Source organism: Thermobia domestica, chromosome 17, assembly GCF_964235325.1.
Source record: "Thermobia domestica chromosome 17, izTheDome1.hap1.1, whole genome shotgun sequence".
Classification (NCBI taxonomy): domain Eukaryota; kingdom Metazoa; phylum Arthropoda; class Insecta; order Zygentoma; family Lepismatidae; genus Thermobia; species Thermobia domestica.
The window spans coordinates 15,605,001-15,625,235 of record NC_137470.1 but is presented as its reverse complement, the minus strand read 5'-3'; the positions used below and the strand labels follow the sequence as shown (position 1 = coordinate 15,625,235).

The 20,235-nt window shown below is 36.6% G+C and overlaps 1 protein-coding gene across 1 annotated transcript in view; it reads right to left on the bottom strand.

Moving 5' to 3' along the window:
• Positions 1-20,235, bottom strand: part of LOC145673940 (otoferlin-like) — a 479,417-nt gene that overhangs the window by 172,648 nt on the left and 286,534 nt on the right. Inside the window, exons 11-12 of the mRNA XM_081743754.1 lie at positions 10,370-10,584; positions 5,281-5,464 (exon numbers count right to left, since the gene is read on the bottom strand). Coding sequence (XP_081599880.1) covers positions 5,281-5,464; positions 10,370-10,584 — 399 coding nt within the window. The remainder of the gene's footprint in view (positions 1-5,280; positions 5,465-10,369; positions 10,585-20,235) is intronic.

Here is a 20,235-nt window from a genome sequence, read left to right as displayed (position 1 = left end):
TACGTAGAAAATAGAAAAACGGTTGAGATGGATCGCGATGTATTTAGGAACACTTTAAAAAAATACGATGTAAACGTACTACATCGCGATGCATTTAGGAACGCGAGGTTTATCGGAGTCGCTCCGACAAGCGTCAGCATCATTTCCAACATGTGGAATTTAATTCCATTTTTCCCGACTTTTTTCGCAAATTCCAGACAAATCCCCGAATTCCCGACCATTTTTTAAATTTAAGACAAATTCCCGACTTTCCCGACTGCTAGACACCCTGTTCTATTGTTCTCCTATCATCCCCTATTAAATTTACACATCAGCATATGCCATAACCTGGTGAATACTGTTCAACTCTAGGCCCTGGTTGCTATCTTTGATTTTCCTTATAGCGTATTCAAGAACAAAGTTAAATAATAATGGCGACAACGCATCTCCTTGTTTTAGACCATTTTCGACGTGAAAGCTCGTGGACAAAGTTTTCCTACCAGGATTTTACTTTGGAATTCATTTAAACATATCTTAATTAATCTAATTAGCTTTCTCGGTATTCCAAGTTCTGTAAGAACGTTGTATAATGTTTTTCTCCTAACCGAGTCGTACGCCTTTCTAAAATCAATAAATAGTTGATGTACCGGGGTATTGTATTCCCACTTTTTTTCGAGTATTTGTCGAATGGTAAATATTTGGTCGATAATTGATCGATTTCATCTAAATCCGCACTGATAATCTCTAATAATTTCATCTGTGTATGGGGTCAATCTTACTAATAGAATATTTGAAAGGATTTTATAGGATGTTGACAGAAGAGAAATGCCTCGATATTTATTACAATCAGTTTTGTCGCCTTTCTTGTGAATTGGAACAACGATTGATTCTTTTCACTCTTGTGGCAATTCTTCGTTGTTCCAGATAAGGAGAATAAGTTTGTGTATCTTGTTCCACAATTTTTCGTCTCCAGCTAAAATTAACTCAGTCGGAAACGACTTTGAAACGTAAAAGAAGATACTTTATGTCCTCAGCTTTAATTGCACAAGAATTACAACCGAAAACATAGGTGTTAGGCATTTCTATTTCACTTCACAGCACAGGACGCGCTGTACTAACACGTGTTTTCTACTTCACACTAGTGTTTCTTTCAGAACAAAATTCCGGAAGAGACTTAGTATTCGGAGAGGCACATTATTTTCACACAGTACTATTATATTTATTATATTATAGACGTATTATTTTGGTCTCCTCCGGGAGACACTCTCAGAGCTCCGGGAGACAGTGCTCCCCTAAAACATGTCTGGAAGAAACACTGCTTCTCACAACACTACGTAATTACTGCTCTCTACTCTTTTTTATACTAATGCTGTAGGAAAAACAACTTACAAAAACGTCCCTCAAGAATTCAACACAATTCAAGACTGCTGACAAACCCAAAACACAGTCTATTAAATCCACTGCACTATTAAAGGTTTATCGGCTGCGAACAAGGGAGTGGTTGCTGACTCACATTCAGTTCCTCGCGATTCCCACGAGTGACGTCAGCATTTACGATTCATCAAAATCAAATGAAATCTTTAAGTTTTACGTCCCACGGTTATGCCGGTTAGGCTAAAGGAGACGGTGATGATGAGTAATGAGTGAAATGGTGGAATGAAGAATGTGGGAGGAAACAGGAGAACCCCGAGAAAACCCACGAGCACGGTGTTTGTCTACCACAAAGTCCACACGGCGCGAGCTGGGATCGAACCAGGGACACCAAGCACCGGAGGTGAACGCTTCATCAAAATCAAATGCCTATAGAAGCTGAACGAGACGGCCTATCAAGATATAAAAAATAATGGTCTCTTATTTTTTGTTACTCTTTCTAATGCACCAAACTTGTTTTTAACTCGAACTTCTCCTTTAAATGTGTAACTCATGCCAAAGCCGTCGTATTTCGATTCAAAATGTCACTTGTAGCCGAATTCACTTACGTTATGCCGTTTACAGCGCCACCTATTGATACACTTTGGAACATTTTTTTCTTATGCCATACCATTTCCCCTTCTTCAAGTATATTCAGTTCAAATTTGAAGTCATTCTGACCAGTTTTTTTTTTACACCATTTTGAAAGTGGGACTTTAATTATAATCACCCTGTTGTATTACTTAACATCCTCGAGATTTTATCATTATTTTGATGTGCGTGACTTTTGGGTCACCCGTTATATTTATTCTCTTTTAATACATAACATTATATCTGTTACATTATTTGCCATTTAACTTTTGTTACAACACAGGAAAGTCTAACATGATAACTGAACGTATAACTCTACAAGTGAGATATGAATGAACTGTTATAGTATCTCATTTACAGTAAAACTTCATTAATCCGAACCCTGTTAAGTTATAGTTCCCATAATCCGGTCCAGAAAATGAAAAGTTTCAAATCTGGCTAGAAGTCAACAGTCACATTCGCCACATACCCGCGTGACGGTTAAAAACACTGTACTGTATTTGCCCAATGTTGTGGATAATGCATTTTAAATTGTCCTAATAATATATAGGCGTGTACTTCAAACCAATTTCCGCAGCATGAGTTTTGAGTGACGCAGAGCCAGGTATATAGGGCATATCGTCATATAATAGTACTGTATATGTACGTATGGAGTAGTACTGTATACGTATTTTGCCCTATGGCCTTTAAATGTGTCATAAGAAACGTATTTCGTTGCTATAAACAAAGTTTTAATGCATTTTCTACTCTTCTTTTAGGCAGTTTCAGTTAATGCAGACTTTCCGGTCAACTTATTCCCCACAATTAGTCTAGATCAGTGGCCATTAAACTTACGAAGTTTCTGAGCTACGTACCGTTTTTAGATCCTACTCTGAGCTACCAACCAAAAGAACTAGCATTTTTTATAAATCTTAGATTTTTTTATTGCTAATAAATCTTTATTGCCCAAGGTTAGTTAACCGGAGAGTTAACGTAATCTACCGAGAATATCGCCGCGAACTACTAGTAGCTCGCGATTGACGATTTGGCGATCACTGGTCTAGATTAACGAGGTTCTACTGTATTTCATATTTTAATTCCTGAATATTCCTTGCCCTTTAAATACGTCAGTTCGTAAGATAAAAGGCTCTCTTCATGGTCGAGTACCCAACATGTGTGCTTTCTGTGTGCATGGTTCTGGATTCGATTTCCGGTATTTCCCTCGGATATAAATCCGAGTAGTAGTTTGGATCTCACTTTAAACGAGTAGGTCCCGCCTCATATAACCTTTGTGCTGAAAATGAACGTTAGAAATCAAACGAATCCAACCAACAAGGGATAAATATAGGATTAAAAGAAGTAACCTATGGTAGACAGTTAAAAAAAAAAAGAAATAGAAGTTTAAATTTCGTCCGGTAGATGCCACCCATTGGAGGATGCTTATTACTGCCACCTAACGGCTCAATGTGTAACTTCTACTACCTTTGTTTCAATAGTAGAAAATGGGAAATGATTATTCACCGTTACCCATTAAGATGTTAACAGATTGACTTCATTAACGAAGTCGGCAGTGATAATTGCAGAAACAAAAGTACATATCCTTTTATTATAGGCAACCATCATTTCTTTGTTACTGTGCAGGTTGCATACAAGCTAGGGAATATTTATATTTTAAATGGGATATGGTAGCCAGGGTTAAAGTCACCGTTACCCATTAAGATGTTAACGGATTGACTTCATTAACGAACTCGGCTCAGACAATGTACATATCCTTTAGTTATAGGCAACCACCATTTCTTTGTTACTGTGCGGGTCGCATGGAATATTTATATTTTAAATGGGATATGGTAGTCACCGTTACCCGTTAAGATGTTAACGGATTGACTTCATTAACGAATTCGGCTCAGACAAAGTACATACCCTTTAGTTATAGGCAACCACCATTTCTTTGTTACTGTGCGGGTCGCATGGAATATTTATATTTTAAATGGGATATGGTAGTCACCGTTAAAGTCACCGTTACCCGTTAAGATGTTAATGGATTGACTTCATTAACGAATTCGACCGAGACAATTGCACAAACAAAAGTACATATCCTTTAGTTATAGGTAACCATCATTTCTTTGTTAATGTGCGGGTTGCATGGAAGCTAGGGAGTATTTATATTTTAAATGGGATATGGTAGCCACCGTTAAAGTCACCATTACCCGTAAAGATGTTACGAACTCGGCCGAGATAACTGCAGAAACAAAAATACATTATGTTATTTAGGAATAACTCAATGCGATCTTCTTTTACTGATCTTCGTTATGTTCACCAACCAATGGGCACTTCAAATCTCTAGAAGTTGCCAAATCAAACACTGTTGCGAATTCTAGAACAATCCAAGATGATTTTTTTTAACAAACAAACATAATAAAGTATTTTGAAGTCCAAAAATTTTGTTTTTATTAGTGTAATTAGCAATAACAGTATTTCAATCTTTCTGGATTTCCAAGAACCGGTTCCTCGCGGAACCGGAACTTTATGGCCATCCCTAGTGGGTTGCATATTGATAGGGAATTCCTACTTTATGCTACATTATACAGTAGGTCATGAATTATATCCTAAACATTTGTCAACCCAACCAAATTTTAGTGGGTTGTTTATTAATGGGGGATTCCTACTTTATCCAACATTATATAGTATATTGGGTTTGATTTGGGGCTTATCGTCTCTTTTAGCAGTGAGGCTCTATGAGACGTGTGCCTACAACTTAAGGTGGGATCCAAACCACATGAGCTCCCGCTGGGAATCGAAGCTGGGTCTTAAAGGATCTATGTATAAGTGTGTGAAATGTAATTGTTCAGAGCCACCTTTTCGAAACTTTGATATTTGCCGAAACAGTCGTCATTGAAACTTCCTCTGAAAAGCTGTAACATATTTTGTTCAAATATACAGATCTACTCCAACTACGTGACGAGATGCAGGCCAAGGCAAATAAAGTATCCCCAAGAACACTGCAATCTCACAGCAACTGTTTGGGGCTGAGTTAACAATCCATGATGTCAATACTACCACTTAAAAACCATCAGTGTTTCTGACTACCCTTATATTTACATCTTACGCAGTATATTACAGTTTGAGCATATACTCTACAACTCCTTTGCGTAATCAAAATTTTTAACATTGATTTGTAAGTCAGCTTTATAGCAGTTCTTTAAAATTATTTTTTGTGGTAAATGTGTGTTCCTGGCTTGACTCACAATGAGACAGCTTAAAAGCTTTTCGTATAATATGAGAAAGATAAGATCTTACTACTTATGCCTATTGTAAACTCACCTAAATTTTCGTCACTTTCTGAATCGCTCTCCTGAGTAGATTGATTGTGTCCATCCAGCGTGTTTCCAGCGTTTCCTATGCTAATTTCAAAATAAATCGGCTTGTCCCCCAGCTTTTTGTCAATCATGGTCGCTTCCAGAATCGTCGCAAATAAAAAGAATTCTTCATTCTTGGCGTAGGAACTCTGAAATTAAAGATAATGTTACGCCCTAAGAACATAAATTAACATCTCCCGCTTTAGTACCAAGATCTTTTGTTTTCGTTTTTCATTTAATTTTTTCCTGAAAAATTAACAACCAGGACGCTATATATATCGAATGGCTCCAGCCGAACTCTTCCAACCTGGATCAAACTTAATACGGTGGTAGATCCTCACGTGCCATACAAACAAGGTAGTGAAATATTATGGTATGTAGACCCTTGGTTTCTAAGTTACGCCTAAACTCAAAATCAAATGAAAGGCATTTTTTTTTTTTTTTTTTTTTTAATGACTATGCTTATGTTTAACCAGTTCGTCTTCAATCTCCTACTAGCAGATCGTGGTCTCATGGCTAACTGGTTAACGTTTATGTCCTTGGTGTAGGAAATCCTTGTTCCATTGTAAATGAAAGTGAAGTTATAAGCAAGATAACATACTTATACATATGGCTACATGCTCTTTTGTTTGTAACTTTGAAGTAAGGGCGACTACAAAAATTACGGGGGAAAAGTCCCTTACCTTCACAGTTTACAAGAAAATTTGTTTAAATTTTCCCTGATACGTAATTATGGTTTCTTGGTCTTGTTTCTCCATGAACAGGCGAAAGTCTAGTAACATTGTCAATCCTAACTATATATAAAATTACATGAACTGACATAAAATAAAGGGGGTACTTCCGGTTGACGTGGAAAGTTGAAATTTGGCATGATTGTAGCTTTCCGGGACTAACCGAGAGAAAAATTGCCAAAAGTGAATATTTTTAATTTTTAAGGGTTCTAAGGGAGATTTTCATGGGATACAAAATCTTATCTTTTAGACAGTTGAAATAGGAAAAGAAATTTGAAATTCGGTAGAAATGTGGGTTTAAGAGGGGCGAGGTCGTAAGCCGAGCAAAGGCGGGGATGGGGGGGGGGCGAAGCCAGCTGGGCAAATTCAGGAAATGTGAAGAGCAAATGCACAAAATTAACTGTTGATGAAAGGCTGATACATAAGAGATGCGAGGCCATAGGCCCAGCAAACGCGGGGACCCGGGAGCGGAGTCCCCAGCTAGTCAAAGTTACAATATAAAAGCAGAATTATTATAGATTATCACCGTACTTCAGAAGAGATCAAATTCAGAAGTAAAATGAAACGAAATGAAATCTTTCGATTTAACGTCCCAAGATTATGCCCTTTAGGTTACGGGAAATGGATGATTAAGTCAAGTGAATGATGATGAAATATTGGTGGAATGAGAATGTGGGAGGTAACGGGAGTACGCCGAGAAAGAAAACAGACACGATGTACAACAATGAATATTGTATTATAAGCACTAAGTAGAAAGTAGAAAGTACACTTTGATTTCGATAGACGTATTTTTTTATATTTAAAGATTAAGAGTCCGATGAAATTAGTCCGGCTATTCATTGAGTATGGCTATTCACTAATAAACTTTTCTGCTAGTTAAAATACAATACAATGATGATACGAAAACTAAAATACAAGTAATCTATTTCAATTTTGGGGGAGGAGAGGGGGTGGTAAGTCACCTTTACTTAATGCAGGACAAAAAACTCCGATAAAATCGAAACTAACTGGAAGGAGAAAGAAGGAGAAAAGATTAGAACTATGTGTGCGTTGAAAATTAATTTCACATTGGATCGTTGATCCAACGACATTCTGTGGATGATTCACTAATATGATATTCCACTGCACAAAATTATATATACAACTATCGAATGTTTGTTACACATTGTTAGTGGAAAACATACATAAGTTTCTAATATAAAGTTGCCAATTAAAAAATAAGCACTCAACAACATCTGAAATTGTCTTAAAATTTTCATTTCAAATGTGTTTTAAAAACCTCATTCTTAACAAATCGAACTGACTATTCCGAATCTTCTCAAAATCCATGACTTTTCCCGGTTTGTAGCCGCCCTGCGAGTACATAAATTGATTTGAGTTTAGATAATTTTGGGTGTTAAACGTCCCTTTCAGCAGCGAGGCTATGTGAGACGTAGATCTATTGATTAACGTGGAATCCGAACCGCATGAACTACCGCCGGGAATCGAACCCGGGTCTTCCATGCCAAATGCGTGTACGATAACCGCTTAGCCACGAAGGAGCTCGAACTAATTTGAGTATACTTTCTTAAAGATATAATTAGACGTATATTCGTGTAATTTGTAAGAAAAAAAATACTCAATGTGTCTAAATGGTATTGTAATTGTGACATACTGTTGGCAAATAATACCGATTATCGGTACCTCAGGGTAACTCACATGTCCGTCACGTCTCTTCTCAGAATGTCATCTTGTACTAATTACGTGTTTAAAATTGAACAACGGTTCAACTCTTGCAACGCAAATCCCTTGTGCTCGATAGCGACAACGTTCACCGAAACAGTATAATACAATTAAGACGCAGTGCCAGACGTATAAAGAATTACAATTTGAGTTTAGTTTTCTTTAGAATAAAATTATCATGATTTTCTGTAACTTATTGATAACATACATTTTTTTCTTTAACCTTTGGATTCATTTGGTTTATTTTTTCTACGTTATTACATTTGGGGGGGCATTTTGACCCCTTGAGCTTTTTCTTGTTTCTTGCAACATTATTTTGAAATTTTTGTTTGAAACGAACTGCTAGGATCATAATCAATATTTTCTTAATGATTTGCTATTTAGGTACAAGGGCTCCATCTTTCAATTAACAATAAGTACTGTACATAAATCTCATAAATATTATATCTCGCTTATAAATACTTTCAAGACATATAACTTTATTATCAAGTTTTAATAACAAATTGCTCCTCTTGCGTACTTTGATATACATTGCAAAAGTTATACAACGGGTGAACTCTTCATCTTTTATGTACAAAGGTTTAAAACTTGTCACTCCCATATCCGCGTAATACAATGTTATTCCTGTTCCTCTAAAATAACTTTCTGCAAAATTTCATCGTTTGTGAGACCACTCATCTTTCAGCAGACTGTTTCGATCACATAATAACCTAACAGACTAAACGCAGTCCTTCTGCCGTAATAAAAATCCGCAGACATCAGCTTTCTGCCGTAATAAAAATCTTCCAGCAAGTAGAGAATCATAAGGCCTTTTTCTTACACTTCTTTTTTCTTCTTCTTCCTCTTTCTTCTTCTTCTTGTGCTTATAAAAGACTATGTAGTAACTGTCATAACTTAAATACAAAAATTCCACCAAAAAAGAACAAAATTGGAAAAAATGGTCAAATTAAAACCCCAAATGAAAATACGTGGTACATGTAATAACTACGTTCCTACACCGTTATTATAAGTAAAATTATTAAATAAATATAAAATAATAATGCAGAAGAACCTACTGCAAGATGACAGAAAGATTTTTAAAAAAGCATACACTTAAAGTTAAAAAAACACCTGAGGGGTCAATTTGACGCCCGAAATGCATCTAAAGGTTAAAGAAAAGATGGGACACAAATTTCTCTCGTGGCTCTGACTGCTGCTCTTATCAAATGATGTAATAAGAAAGTTGCTGTGTCATTTGCTTCAGAATACGTTTGTCTTTGTCGGTATATTTATAGATAATACAATAGGTAAAGGATGCAGTCTGTTTGGGAGACTATTTGATTGTCTACCTCACTTCTTTTTTTCGTTACGGGAAAGACAGTCAGCACTCCTAAGGGAGGTACCTTATGTTTTAAAACCGGTCCGTAATTGCAACCCTTGGCAGTATATGCTCGTTCAAGAGTGCCTATTGCAATACACATGAACATTTCCGAAGAATAGTAGTGAGATAAGCTCATTAGGGATGCACCAAGGACTAGTGTACGGAACTCCCCTAGGAAGTAGGAGTATACTGATTGCTGGAATTCCCTGGAAACCAGAGAAGTTACTGTCCCAGCCCTGCTTATCTCAGATTATGCTGTTTAGATATATACAACTAGCACCACCAGATCGTTTGCGGTGGAATGAATCTCTCCTGCCCAGGAAAGAGTGGCTATTCGCGACAGGACAAAAGGCGGCTGTATACAAGGTTCCACACTTTTGCAGATTGCGGCACATATGTTCAGTAGTAGAGTTCTTACCTCTGGTGCGTCGGGTCCCTGGTTCGATCCCCGGTCAAGTACGTTTGTGGTGGACAACATCATACCCGTGAACTTTCTCGGGGTACTACCGTTTTCTACCATTTTCTCATTCCACCAACTCTTTCATCATCATTCACGTGTCTTAATCGTCGTCTCCCTTAGCCTAAAGGGCATTAACGTGGAACGTTAAAATGAAAGATTTCAATATTTTTTTATATCACATTTATTATTCAGTGTTGCACGCTGAGGACCGTGCAGTATCAGAAACATTCGCAAACATCCAAATTTTACAGCCCTCTACAAACAGCAGAGAATTAAAAAAAAAAAGAAGTATAGCTTACCATGAAATGAAAATGAATAGTCTGCGAACAATAGTTCGATATGGCACGATATTAGTATTTCTAAATGATAAAATGACAGAGGTCGGAGGTTTGAGGCTCTATACACGCGAAGTTTTCAAAATCTTACAGTTAAACATTCTACGATTATGCCTATTAGGCTACGGAAAACAGATGATTTAGGCAAGTGAATAATCATGGATGAACTAGTGGAATGATAGTGTGGGTGAAATGGGAATACCCCGAGACACCACAAACTTACTTGAACGGGGATCGAATCCCGGACCCCACAGACAATAGGTAAGCGCTCTACCACTGAGCTACCATGCCCCCAACAAGAAATTTCAGAAGTACCTAAAAATTAATAAAAACTAAAAGATTATACAGGTAATTTTATTTATTTATTTATTTTTTCACAGATAAGTGGTATCAAGCTTCAGTACACCTTAACAAGACATTCGTTGTAAAAAGTCATGTTTTCTTACCTCCGTTATAGGAAATGTAGGTTCAACTTCAACTTCTGACGGCGCCATATCGATATTGTCCGTAATCTCCGTTCTAATTGCTATTAACAGCCGCGCTCGATATGATACCCCTTCACCGAGGCCACTGTTTAGGTTCGAATGCTCATCGATCAGGCTGTAGTCTCTCGTAGAGCCATATAAATGGATGAAAGCTGGACCAAAGGTTGGCAGAAAACCTGAAAAATAGAAGCAATAAAGATACCAGATGGCGCATGAATAATTGACACGTGCAATTGTTAGATGACAAAAATATTATGTGCTAAATTTAAAACAAGAACACACACACACACACCCTCCCTGGAAATACGGATAATAGTCAAAGTTACGGGAAATTATCGTTAGACGTGGTATGGCAATTAAGCTTATCGCAATCCTGCATTATGAGTAAGAGAAAGGCTGAACACGCACGTTTGTCCGTATTGCAGCGAACGATTTTTTTTATTTTATCTAAATTCCTGTGACTTTTTGCTGTGAGGGTATTTAAAGGACAGGTTCTACCGGTTAACTTCCCAAAATGTTTTGGAAATTCAAGCTTCCATAGTGCAGATCCGTAGTGAACTGTGTAGCAGAGTGGTAAGAAACATGTGTAGCCACCTTGAAGAGGTTATTCGGCGTAAAAGTGCCAAGATTGAACATGCGCTGCATTGAGACACATTTCCAGGAATGTAGTAACCAGTAATCATTTCTATTCCATTCATAAGGGTAGAATCTAATATTTGAATGTCAACCAATGTTCGAAGTGGGGAAAAAAGCAGAGTTGGTATGTTTTATTACAAATTTGACTCGGAATACCGACAATCTAAATACTGAAATACAGTGAGGGTATGTTGCATAAAATATTGCAATTCTATTTACATAATGACTCGAAACCATGGGAAAGCTTCTCCGTAATTACGGAGAAAGGGAGCATGAAGAGGCTTTACTCTCCGTCCCCAGCTTTCTGAGAAAAATAAAAGATATCCCCTTGTGTTTTATTATAGAAAATTATACACGGAAAAACTCAAAACCGAGTTTTTATAGGAACATTTTTAAAACAGTTTCTTGCGGGACAACTCCCAGATCCCCGGAAGGAAATTTGACCTCCGATTGTGCTCCAGTAAGATAATCAGGAAATGCAGCGAAATTCATGTCATGAGGATTAACTTCCTGATAAATGAATTTGTTGGAGAAGCATGTCAGAGAGTTGCTTTTTAATTTTTACTAAAAACTTCATATTGAAAATATTTAACTTCCATTAAGTAACAATATCAGATTGAATTATCTAAAAGCAATCGCCAAAAAGATCTAAATATTAGAGATACACTCACACACCGAATCACCGCACACGTATTCAAAGTGTTATGCAATTATTAGAAAGAAGCAAAAATACTTTTAATGAAAACAACAGATTTTTTGATTGCATAAACTGTATTCTTTCCTTCTTAAATATCGGACTCAGTTTAAGTATTACTTTATCATTATAGTAACGAAAGAAGTCCCGACGAACTCATAAAAATACTTTCCGATTTTACTTAATGATAATTTATTGCATCCGTTCATCGTCATACAACGAAATTGGACATGTCATATATATATATACCAGTATACATAGACATACATACTTTTATTACATATAGATTCTTATGGTTTCACTAATTTACTTACTATAAATTTAATTTTACGTATACGGATTATTTTCTACATATTCTTCAACCGAGTAAAAGCAATGTTCTTAGTGAGTCGCCTCAATACTTTTTGTTTGAATTGGGCCCATAATTCACTAATTTCTGTCATGGGACCCTGATCTGCAATCAATACACCCAACACAAGTTCTTGCGTCGGAAACAGGGGTGAACTTCTTTCTAGACATCTCATTTTAAAAACAAAAGGTAGGAAAAATAACAAAAATGTCTGTGTTGTTAACGTAGAAATTATTTCTAAATAAGAAATTAAATCTTTAACGAGCAAATCTATTCGTCAATTACCGTGCATAAAAATGGATTTATTAAAGGTAAATTAGCATCTAGTTCCCAGTGACTGTATGTCTTGATTACTGAAAAACCAGAGGCGGTATGGCATAGCACCGTATACCGTCCTCACTTCGACCACTGATGTCAACTATTCGTGTGCCACCTTACTACTATATTACTACTTGTGAGAGAAACATCTTCTGTTCTACAGTAAAATCTCTTCACTTGGGCATATTTTTGTGAAGTCTGCATGTTCCCCATGAAACACATGCATCACTCAGCAGGTTAGCGACCTATTTATCCTGAAAATTGGCCGTATTGTAACACACTGGTACAGTCAGCGACAAAAGTTCTCTCCATTCGTAAAATTTACTTTGGGAATAACAGTGGTAACGCTGGAACGTACAGAAAATTACGTTCTTTTTAATTTACTGAAAACTGTACTCAAACTACCCTTCCATTCTGAAGTTATTTACGAAACTAATTTCATCAAACGGAAAGAACTTTAGTCGCTGACTGTACAGCGCTAGTATAGCTGGAACGTATAGAAAATTATATTCTTTTTAATTTACTGTAAACTGTACTCAAATTATCCTTCCATTCAGAAGTTATTTACGAAACTAATTTCATTAAAATGAAAGAACTTTTGTCACTGACTATACATATGATAAGTGTTAGGATCTTGATGATTTTGCATCTTTTTTCTGGATTAGTATAAACATTGCTCGTTGTGTTATAAATCCTGTTTTATTAAAAAGAAGTAATTTAAGACAAATTGTTTGTGCATTTTTTGCCCATTTCTGTATGTAAGTGCATTTTTTACAGTTTTTTGGGCATTTTACAATGCATATTTAATATTTATTCTTCTCATTTTTCTTATAAAAACAATGAATTGAAGCAGAATGCTTCCATCTACACGATTCTAGTTCGAAGATTCGTTGGAGTAGGTGTGGCCAACGTCCGCAGACTGCAGTCTCTGGCGATTAGTCACATGAAGCGAAGGAACGAGATTTCAGTGATCTTGGCAGTCACTGTTCTGGTGAGCTGCTGGTAGACGCCTAATTCTGCAGTTTATCTGGTTAAAATGCCGAAGATAAAACAGAGTACTGCTTCCAAGCTTAAACGATTTGTGAGTGAATTTGGAGGTGAAAAAGTATTTACAACAGATGGAAGTGCTCTCTACTGCAAGGTGTGTGATATGGCAGTTTCAACCGAAAGAAAATTTAACGTTGAACAGCGTTTCAAGGGACAAGCACACACGGGGACTTCAGTTACGTGCGAAACGAGAGGCAATCATGGATAAGTCATAACAGGAAATGTACGAGTAGTGCACCTGAACAGAGGAGTGAGTGTGTAGCAGTAAGTTCGCGCAATGTTGCAGTTCGAGCAACGCACAAACATCGCGTTTATGTGCAGAGACTTTGATAGTCTTAAAACACTTTTAGCTCCATCGGATTTTTGGCTCTTCCTGAAGTTGAAAATGGACTTCAAAAGTACCCGTTTCATCTCCGTAGAAGAGAAAGAAATGAAATGAAATCTTTAACGTCCCACGGTTATGCAGGTTAGGCTAAAGGAGACGGTGATAATGAGAAATGAGTGAAATGAAGAAAGTGGGAGGAAACGGGAGAACCCCGAGAAAACCCAGGAGCACGGTGTTTGTCCACAACAAAGTCCACACGGCGCGAGCTGGGATCGAACCAAGGACCCCAAGCAGCGGAAGTGAACGCTCTACCACTGAGCCACCGCGCTCCCCATCCGTAGAAGAGATCGAAACCTACGTGACAGCGGAACTTCGGAAAATACTGAAAGATAACTATCGTTGGCTTTTCCAGCGATGGAGCAAGTGTGTGTGTTCCGACGATGCCTACTTTGAAGGCGATTATCTAAATGAGTACTTATATTGCGGTAATAAAGAGCTACAAGAGAATTCCGGGAAGGTTTTGACTGCCCCTCGCAGAAGAAGTCATACTCTGTTATTGCACTTGGCCTGTTTGTCAGCCAGTGTCTACATTTCACGACATTTGGTAGTCCAGTAAAGACAGATTTATTGAGGTATGGACGTTTTTTATTTTCTTCACGTATACGAAGCAGGTTCTTTTTCGGAAACTTCTGACGAATAGTACTACTAAATAACACAGGATTCATGCTGGAAAGTATTTAAAAAATGAAGGTTGGTTGACTGGTACGACGACTTGGTGTTTAACACCGATTTATGTATGAAGACGTGGACCTACAACATAACGTGCGATCCGAACTACACAAACTGCCACGTAGGATCAAACCCAGGTCTCCAGCATCGAACAAACTTACTGCAACAAAATACCCGAGAGGAATCTCTGTATATAAACGAAAGAAAAGATAGCGGCAAGTCCTTGTCTTGTCTTATTACACTGCCTGCTTGTCAAACCACAATAGAAGTAAGTGTAGGAAGTTTGTAAATCCACCTTTGCTGTTCCGTTAGGTCGCCTTTGGTGTTCCGTTACTTAGGGAGGGGTGGAGGACGATGGATATTTCAAGTGTATTCTGGCATTCATAAAACTAATCTACATCCTGCAATAGATCGAAGGGGGTAAAAGAATAAAGAACATCCTGTAGGTAATTAGCACATAAAATTACACTATTTAAATCAGTGTTCAAGCAGAAAACAAGAAATTTTCAAAAATTTTTGAGAAGGTAATGTCAAATAGGATAAGGAATTACTTACATTCCAATAATCTAATATCATTATCACAACATGGGTTTTTAACTGGCAAATCTACCGATTCTGCAATTTTCGATTTTCTTAGTACTGTTATGCATGCAATAAGTAATAAAAAAAATGGGCAATTGGACTCTTTGTTGATCTTACTAAAGCATTTGATATTGTAAATCATGATCTCTTACTCAAAAAATTAAGATTTTATGGTATAAGAGGAACTGCCAATAAATGGATCGAGTCTTACTTGAAGGATAGGTATCAGATAGTTCAAATTACGAACGAAAATAATGGCGAAATGCATAAGTTTAGTAGTTATAAAGGTACAATACTAACTGGTGTACCTCAAGGATCAGTGCTTGGTCCATTGCTCTTTCTTATTTACATCAATGATTTGACACACGAAATGTTCCCTAATAAATGTGTTTTATTTGCTGATAACACCAATGTTATTATTACAGGTAACTCACGACATGGTATTGAATATAATCTAAACACTGCGTGTTCACGATTAAATAACTGGTTAAATAGCAATAAATTAGTTTTAAACAATGATAAAACTTCCTTGCTAAATTTTGATTATCCTCTTCAAAATAAATTTATTCCCCACGTAATGGTAAATAACAAAAAAGTCGACTTTTCTATTTCAACTAAATTTCTTGATGTCACCATTAGTTCGAAACTAATTTGGAATGAGCATATTTCTCAACTCAACAAAAAATTAAGTAGTATTTGTTTTGGTCTCCGTAGACTAAGAGGTAATGTCACAACACAGGCTTTAGTTTCGGTGTACTATGCAAAATTCCATTCTTTAATAACTTACGGTATTATTTTTGGGGGGTTATTCTACTGAATGTATTAGCACGTTTTGCTTACAAAAGAAAGCAATAAGGGTTGTGTTTGGATTGTCACCAAAGTCTTCTTGCAAGCCCATCTTTCGAGGACAAAAAATATTACCATTACCTTGTGTGTATCTATATAAAATTATCTTGTTTACCGTAAGTAACAAACATTTATTGAAAACAATAACGTCCATAAATACAATACTCGATTCGTTAATAATTTGCATGTTATCCCCCAAAATTTCTCGTTTTTTCAAAAAAGCGTATATATTAACTGTACAAAAATTTTCAATAAGTTACCTGACTTTCTAAAGCAAAACAAATCATATTCTATGTTTAAATCTGATCTTCACGAGTTCTTAGTAGATAAATGTTACTACTCGGTAAATGAGTTTTTTGAAGACAATGTATAAATGTTTCTTTTTTTTTAATTATATTATGAATGTGTAAGCTTATAAAAGTCATACTTATGTATGTATTACTCTATCTGTAAGTTCTTTTATAGCATATATGTAATTATTTTGTAATTTTGACAACTGTACGCGTACTCGAGAATACTCTCATTTGTATGCAAAACAGGCAAATAAATAAATAAATAAAAGTAATGAGTATAAATGCAGTGTGGACGTATGGTATAAAAACTACAGTGCATAAAACACAAACAAATTTGTGCTAGGTGGCCACTAAAAAGCGCGAATGCTATCTGACCGAGTCAGGGCAGGAGCGCAAAATGGTGGCTCGAGCCGTAACGAGGTTGTCTTCAACAGCTCACTATAAGCCACAGTACCGGCTCCGGAGCCGTTGATGGATTTGGGGGAGATACTAAATGCAATCCCAGATTTGTGTTACCAATCGTCAAAACACGATAAACCTCGGATCATTCCTTGGGGCTGAATTGTGACTGGACAAGGCAACGTTTAGAATCGTATGCTTGATCAAAACTGTGGTCGTTTGTCAAGCATTACCAACTTTTCTTACCAATTATCGAAACACACACACACACTGTTTCGCTCTGGTTTTAGGTTCTAAATGACAGAAGTCATTATATTAAAAACTAGCAGCGTTCACCCCGCTTCGCTGCGGTCACCCCGGAACGCAATAAACTTTGTTACTTAGATAATTTTTACTTTTTCGCTTTCAAGTGATATGATAAAAACCATAGAAAATTGCATTAAATGTTAACATTATATCGCCTGTCATTTATGTTAACCCGCCCCGCTTCGCTGCGGTCACCCCGGAAGTTTTCGCTTTCAAGTGATATGATAAAAACCATAGTAGATTGCAGTAAATGTTAACATTATATCGCCTGTCATTTATGTTAACCCGCCGAGTGACACGGTCATGCGGGTTGCATATAAATACGTTTATTTTTACCTATGATGAACTAACAAAGGATTTGTACGTTATGGACACTTGAATGGTCAATTATCTCAAGACACTGGTAATTAAAAATTAAAGTGATATGATAAAAACCATCTAGGGTCCAAATCCTAATAACCCCCCAAAAATAAAAGAAATTGGTTCAGCCGTATTAGCGTGATGAGGTAACAAAGGATTTGTGCGTTCTCTTTTATATATATAGATGTGGACTGTATTTGAAAATGATGTTACACATTAGCTTCAATTTTACACAAAATATGGTTCAGTGCCACCACAAGTCCAAAGTTGAGGCCTTACACACCGCCATCGAACACACACACTTCTTCTTTCTTTTCAGAGTTACCAGATCTTATGTTCTATAATAACTAACTTAAACAAAAAGTTAATAAAATGCATAAAACACAACATGCCCCCGCCCTTGAAGTCTCCACTTCAACATATACATTTATATATTATAACTGCAATACAATTTACGATTCATTTAATTGCTCAAAAGGCAAGATCAAGACCTTTAAATAGGTCTCTTATATTCTCCTTGTGCACTGCGCACAGTTACCACACGTACCAATCCATCTGTACCCATATGAACCTTTGTGATTCTACCTAGTTTCCATTGCTGCCGTGGCAAATGATCGTTCTTCAGCAAAATCATGCTATCAACCCTCAAATTTTCTTTTTGTAACAACCATTTAGGCCTCTACTGTAACCTTGACAAATATTCCGATCGCCACTGTTTCCAGAATGTTTGAACCAAGCCTTGAACAAGTTTCCACCTAGATATCAAATTTATCCTACCTACTGTACATTCTTCACTGGGTACAGCTAATAATGCCTGCCCAACCAAAAAATTACCTGGTGTCAATATATGCCAATCATTAGGATCACTAGACAATGGAGTAAAAAAAGGCCTTGAGTTCAAACATGCCTCAATTTGAGTTAACACTATATACAACTCCTCGTATGTTAACTTTACAATACCAACAATACGTTTTGTGATATTTTACAGATTTTACACCTGCTTCCCAGAGTCCTCCAAAGTGACTACCTGTAGGAGAATTGAAATGCCATTCAATACCTTGACTGCTAACAAATTCTGATAACCTTTCCTTATGTTGTACATCTAACATAAATTTCAATAATCTTTTTAACTCTACATTGGCACCAACAAAATTGCTACCGCAATCAGTATATACATGCAATGGTTTTCCTCTACGCGATACAAATCTTCGTAAGGCATCAAGAAATGTTTCAATACTAGCATCACTCACAAGCTCAAGATGTATGGCCTTTATGCTTACTAGATTTAACTAACATGGGCAAAGCATAATCAATTCCGCAATAAGCAAAAACTTTACCAGAAGTAACTCTAGCTAACGGCAAATTACCTATCAACTGTGTAGTCGTGTTCTTTTCAAACTATGACATTTTACACAACCTTTTATTATACGCCTTACAACATCTCTGCCTCGTAGAATAAAAAATCTTTGACGCAAATTGGCTAAAATCAGTTTTGCACCTCCATGCAATGTTTGTAAATGTTCATTCTGTACTAACAACTCAATAAAATGATGTTTACTGGAAGCACAATTGGAAATTTTTGACTTTCGGAAATTTGAGCATTACGTAGTCTACCTCCTACACGTAGAACTCCGTGTTCATCTAAGAAAGGCTTCAAATTCAATGATCTACTTTTATTGCTGAGTTCTTTTTTGTTCTCTAAATTTCTAATTTCTGTTTGAAAACTTGAGGCTTGCACTACTTTTACTAAGGTAATCAAGGCTTGACTTAATTCACTACTACTCAAAGTTCCTTTCAACTTACTTGACGATCTGCAATTGTGAACAAATCTTAGACACCACGCTACTGTTCTTAGCAACCTAGAAAATGATGAAATTTTTCCTATCATTTCCGTACATATTACAGAATGCATAACTACTGCCTGTCTTTTCTGTACATTGATAATATCAGGATGAAACACCTCTGTTTTGCAGATTGGCAAGACTGTTTGTTTGAGAAATTCGGGGCCATGCCAGCAAAATTCATTATTTATTAAATGTTTTACTGCAAGCCCTCGGGAAGCGTTATCTGCATTGTTTAATTGAGAGTTCATGTGAGATCACTTATTTATAGGAAGAGATTCCTGAATTTCTGCTACTTAATTGGCTACGAAAGTCTGCCACCTGCTAGGAGGGAATGACAGCCATGGCAATACTATTGTAGAGTCTGTAAAAGCCAATACATCATCCACCGGGAACAAGCACGCCTCTTTTACTACATTAATCAATCTAGTTAACAATAATGCACCACAAAGTTCTAATCTAGGTAAAGTAATTTTCTTGCATGGCGCTACCTTTGTCTTACTTACTACAAGATTGCATTCTACATGACCATCTGAATACACAGAACGCAAATACACTACTGCCACGTACGCTTTTTCACTTGTGTCCGAAAATCCGAGCAACTGTAATTTCACTGCATTTGGCTGCATCAAGCAACGTTTGATTTTAAGTGACTCAATTAATGGAAGCTCAGAACAGTATTGCTCCTACATTAACCTTACATTTTCTGATAATTCATCATCCCAATCTAGCTTTAATATCCATAATTCTTGCAAAAGAATTTTAGCCCTTACAGTAATTGGAGACAATCGTACAATTGAGCTACATTTGACAATAACACCCATTTTGTTAATATATCCTTACACTTAGGCTTAACTACACAAAATGAAAAACAATCAGAACTGGGACACAACTGAATTCCCAGCACCTTTACTGCATCACTTTCAAATGTCAAAGAAACTTTTCTTTCACTGTTTTCTCTTGACATTGAATAAAATACTTCTTACTGTTAGAAGCCCATTTGCTTCGCTCGAAGCCACCTTCTTTTAACAATTCAATTAATTGTTCTTTTAACTCTATGGCTTGTGCAACATTGTCAGCTCCAGACAGAACATCATGTACA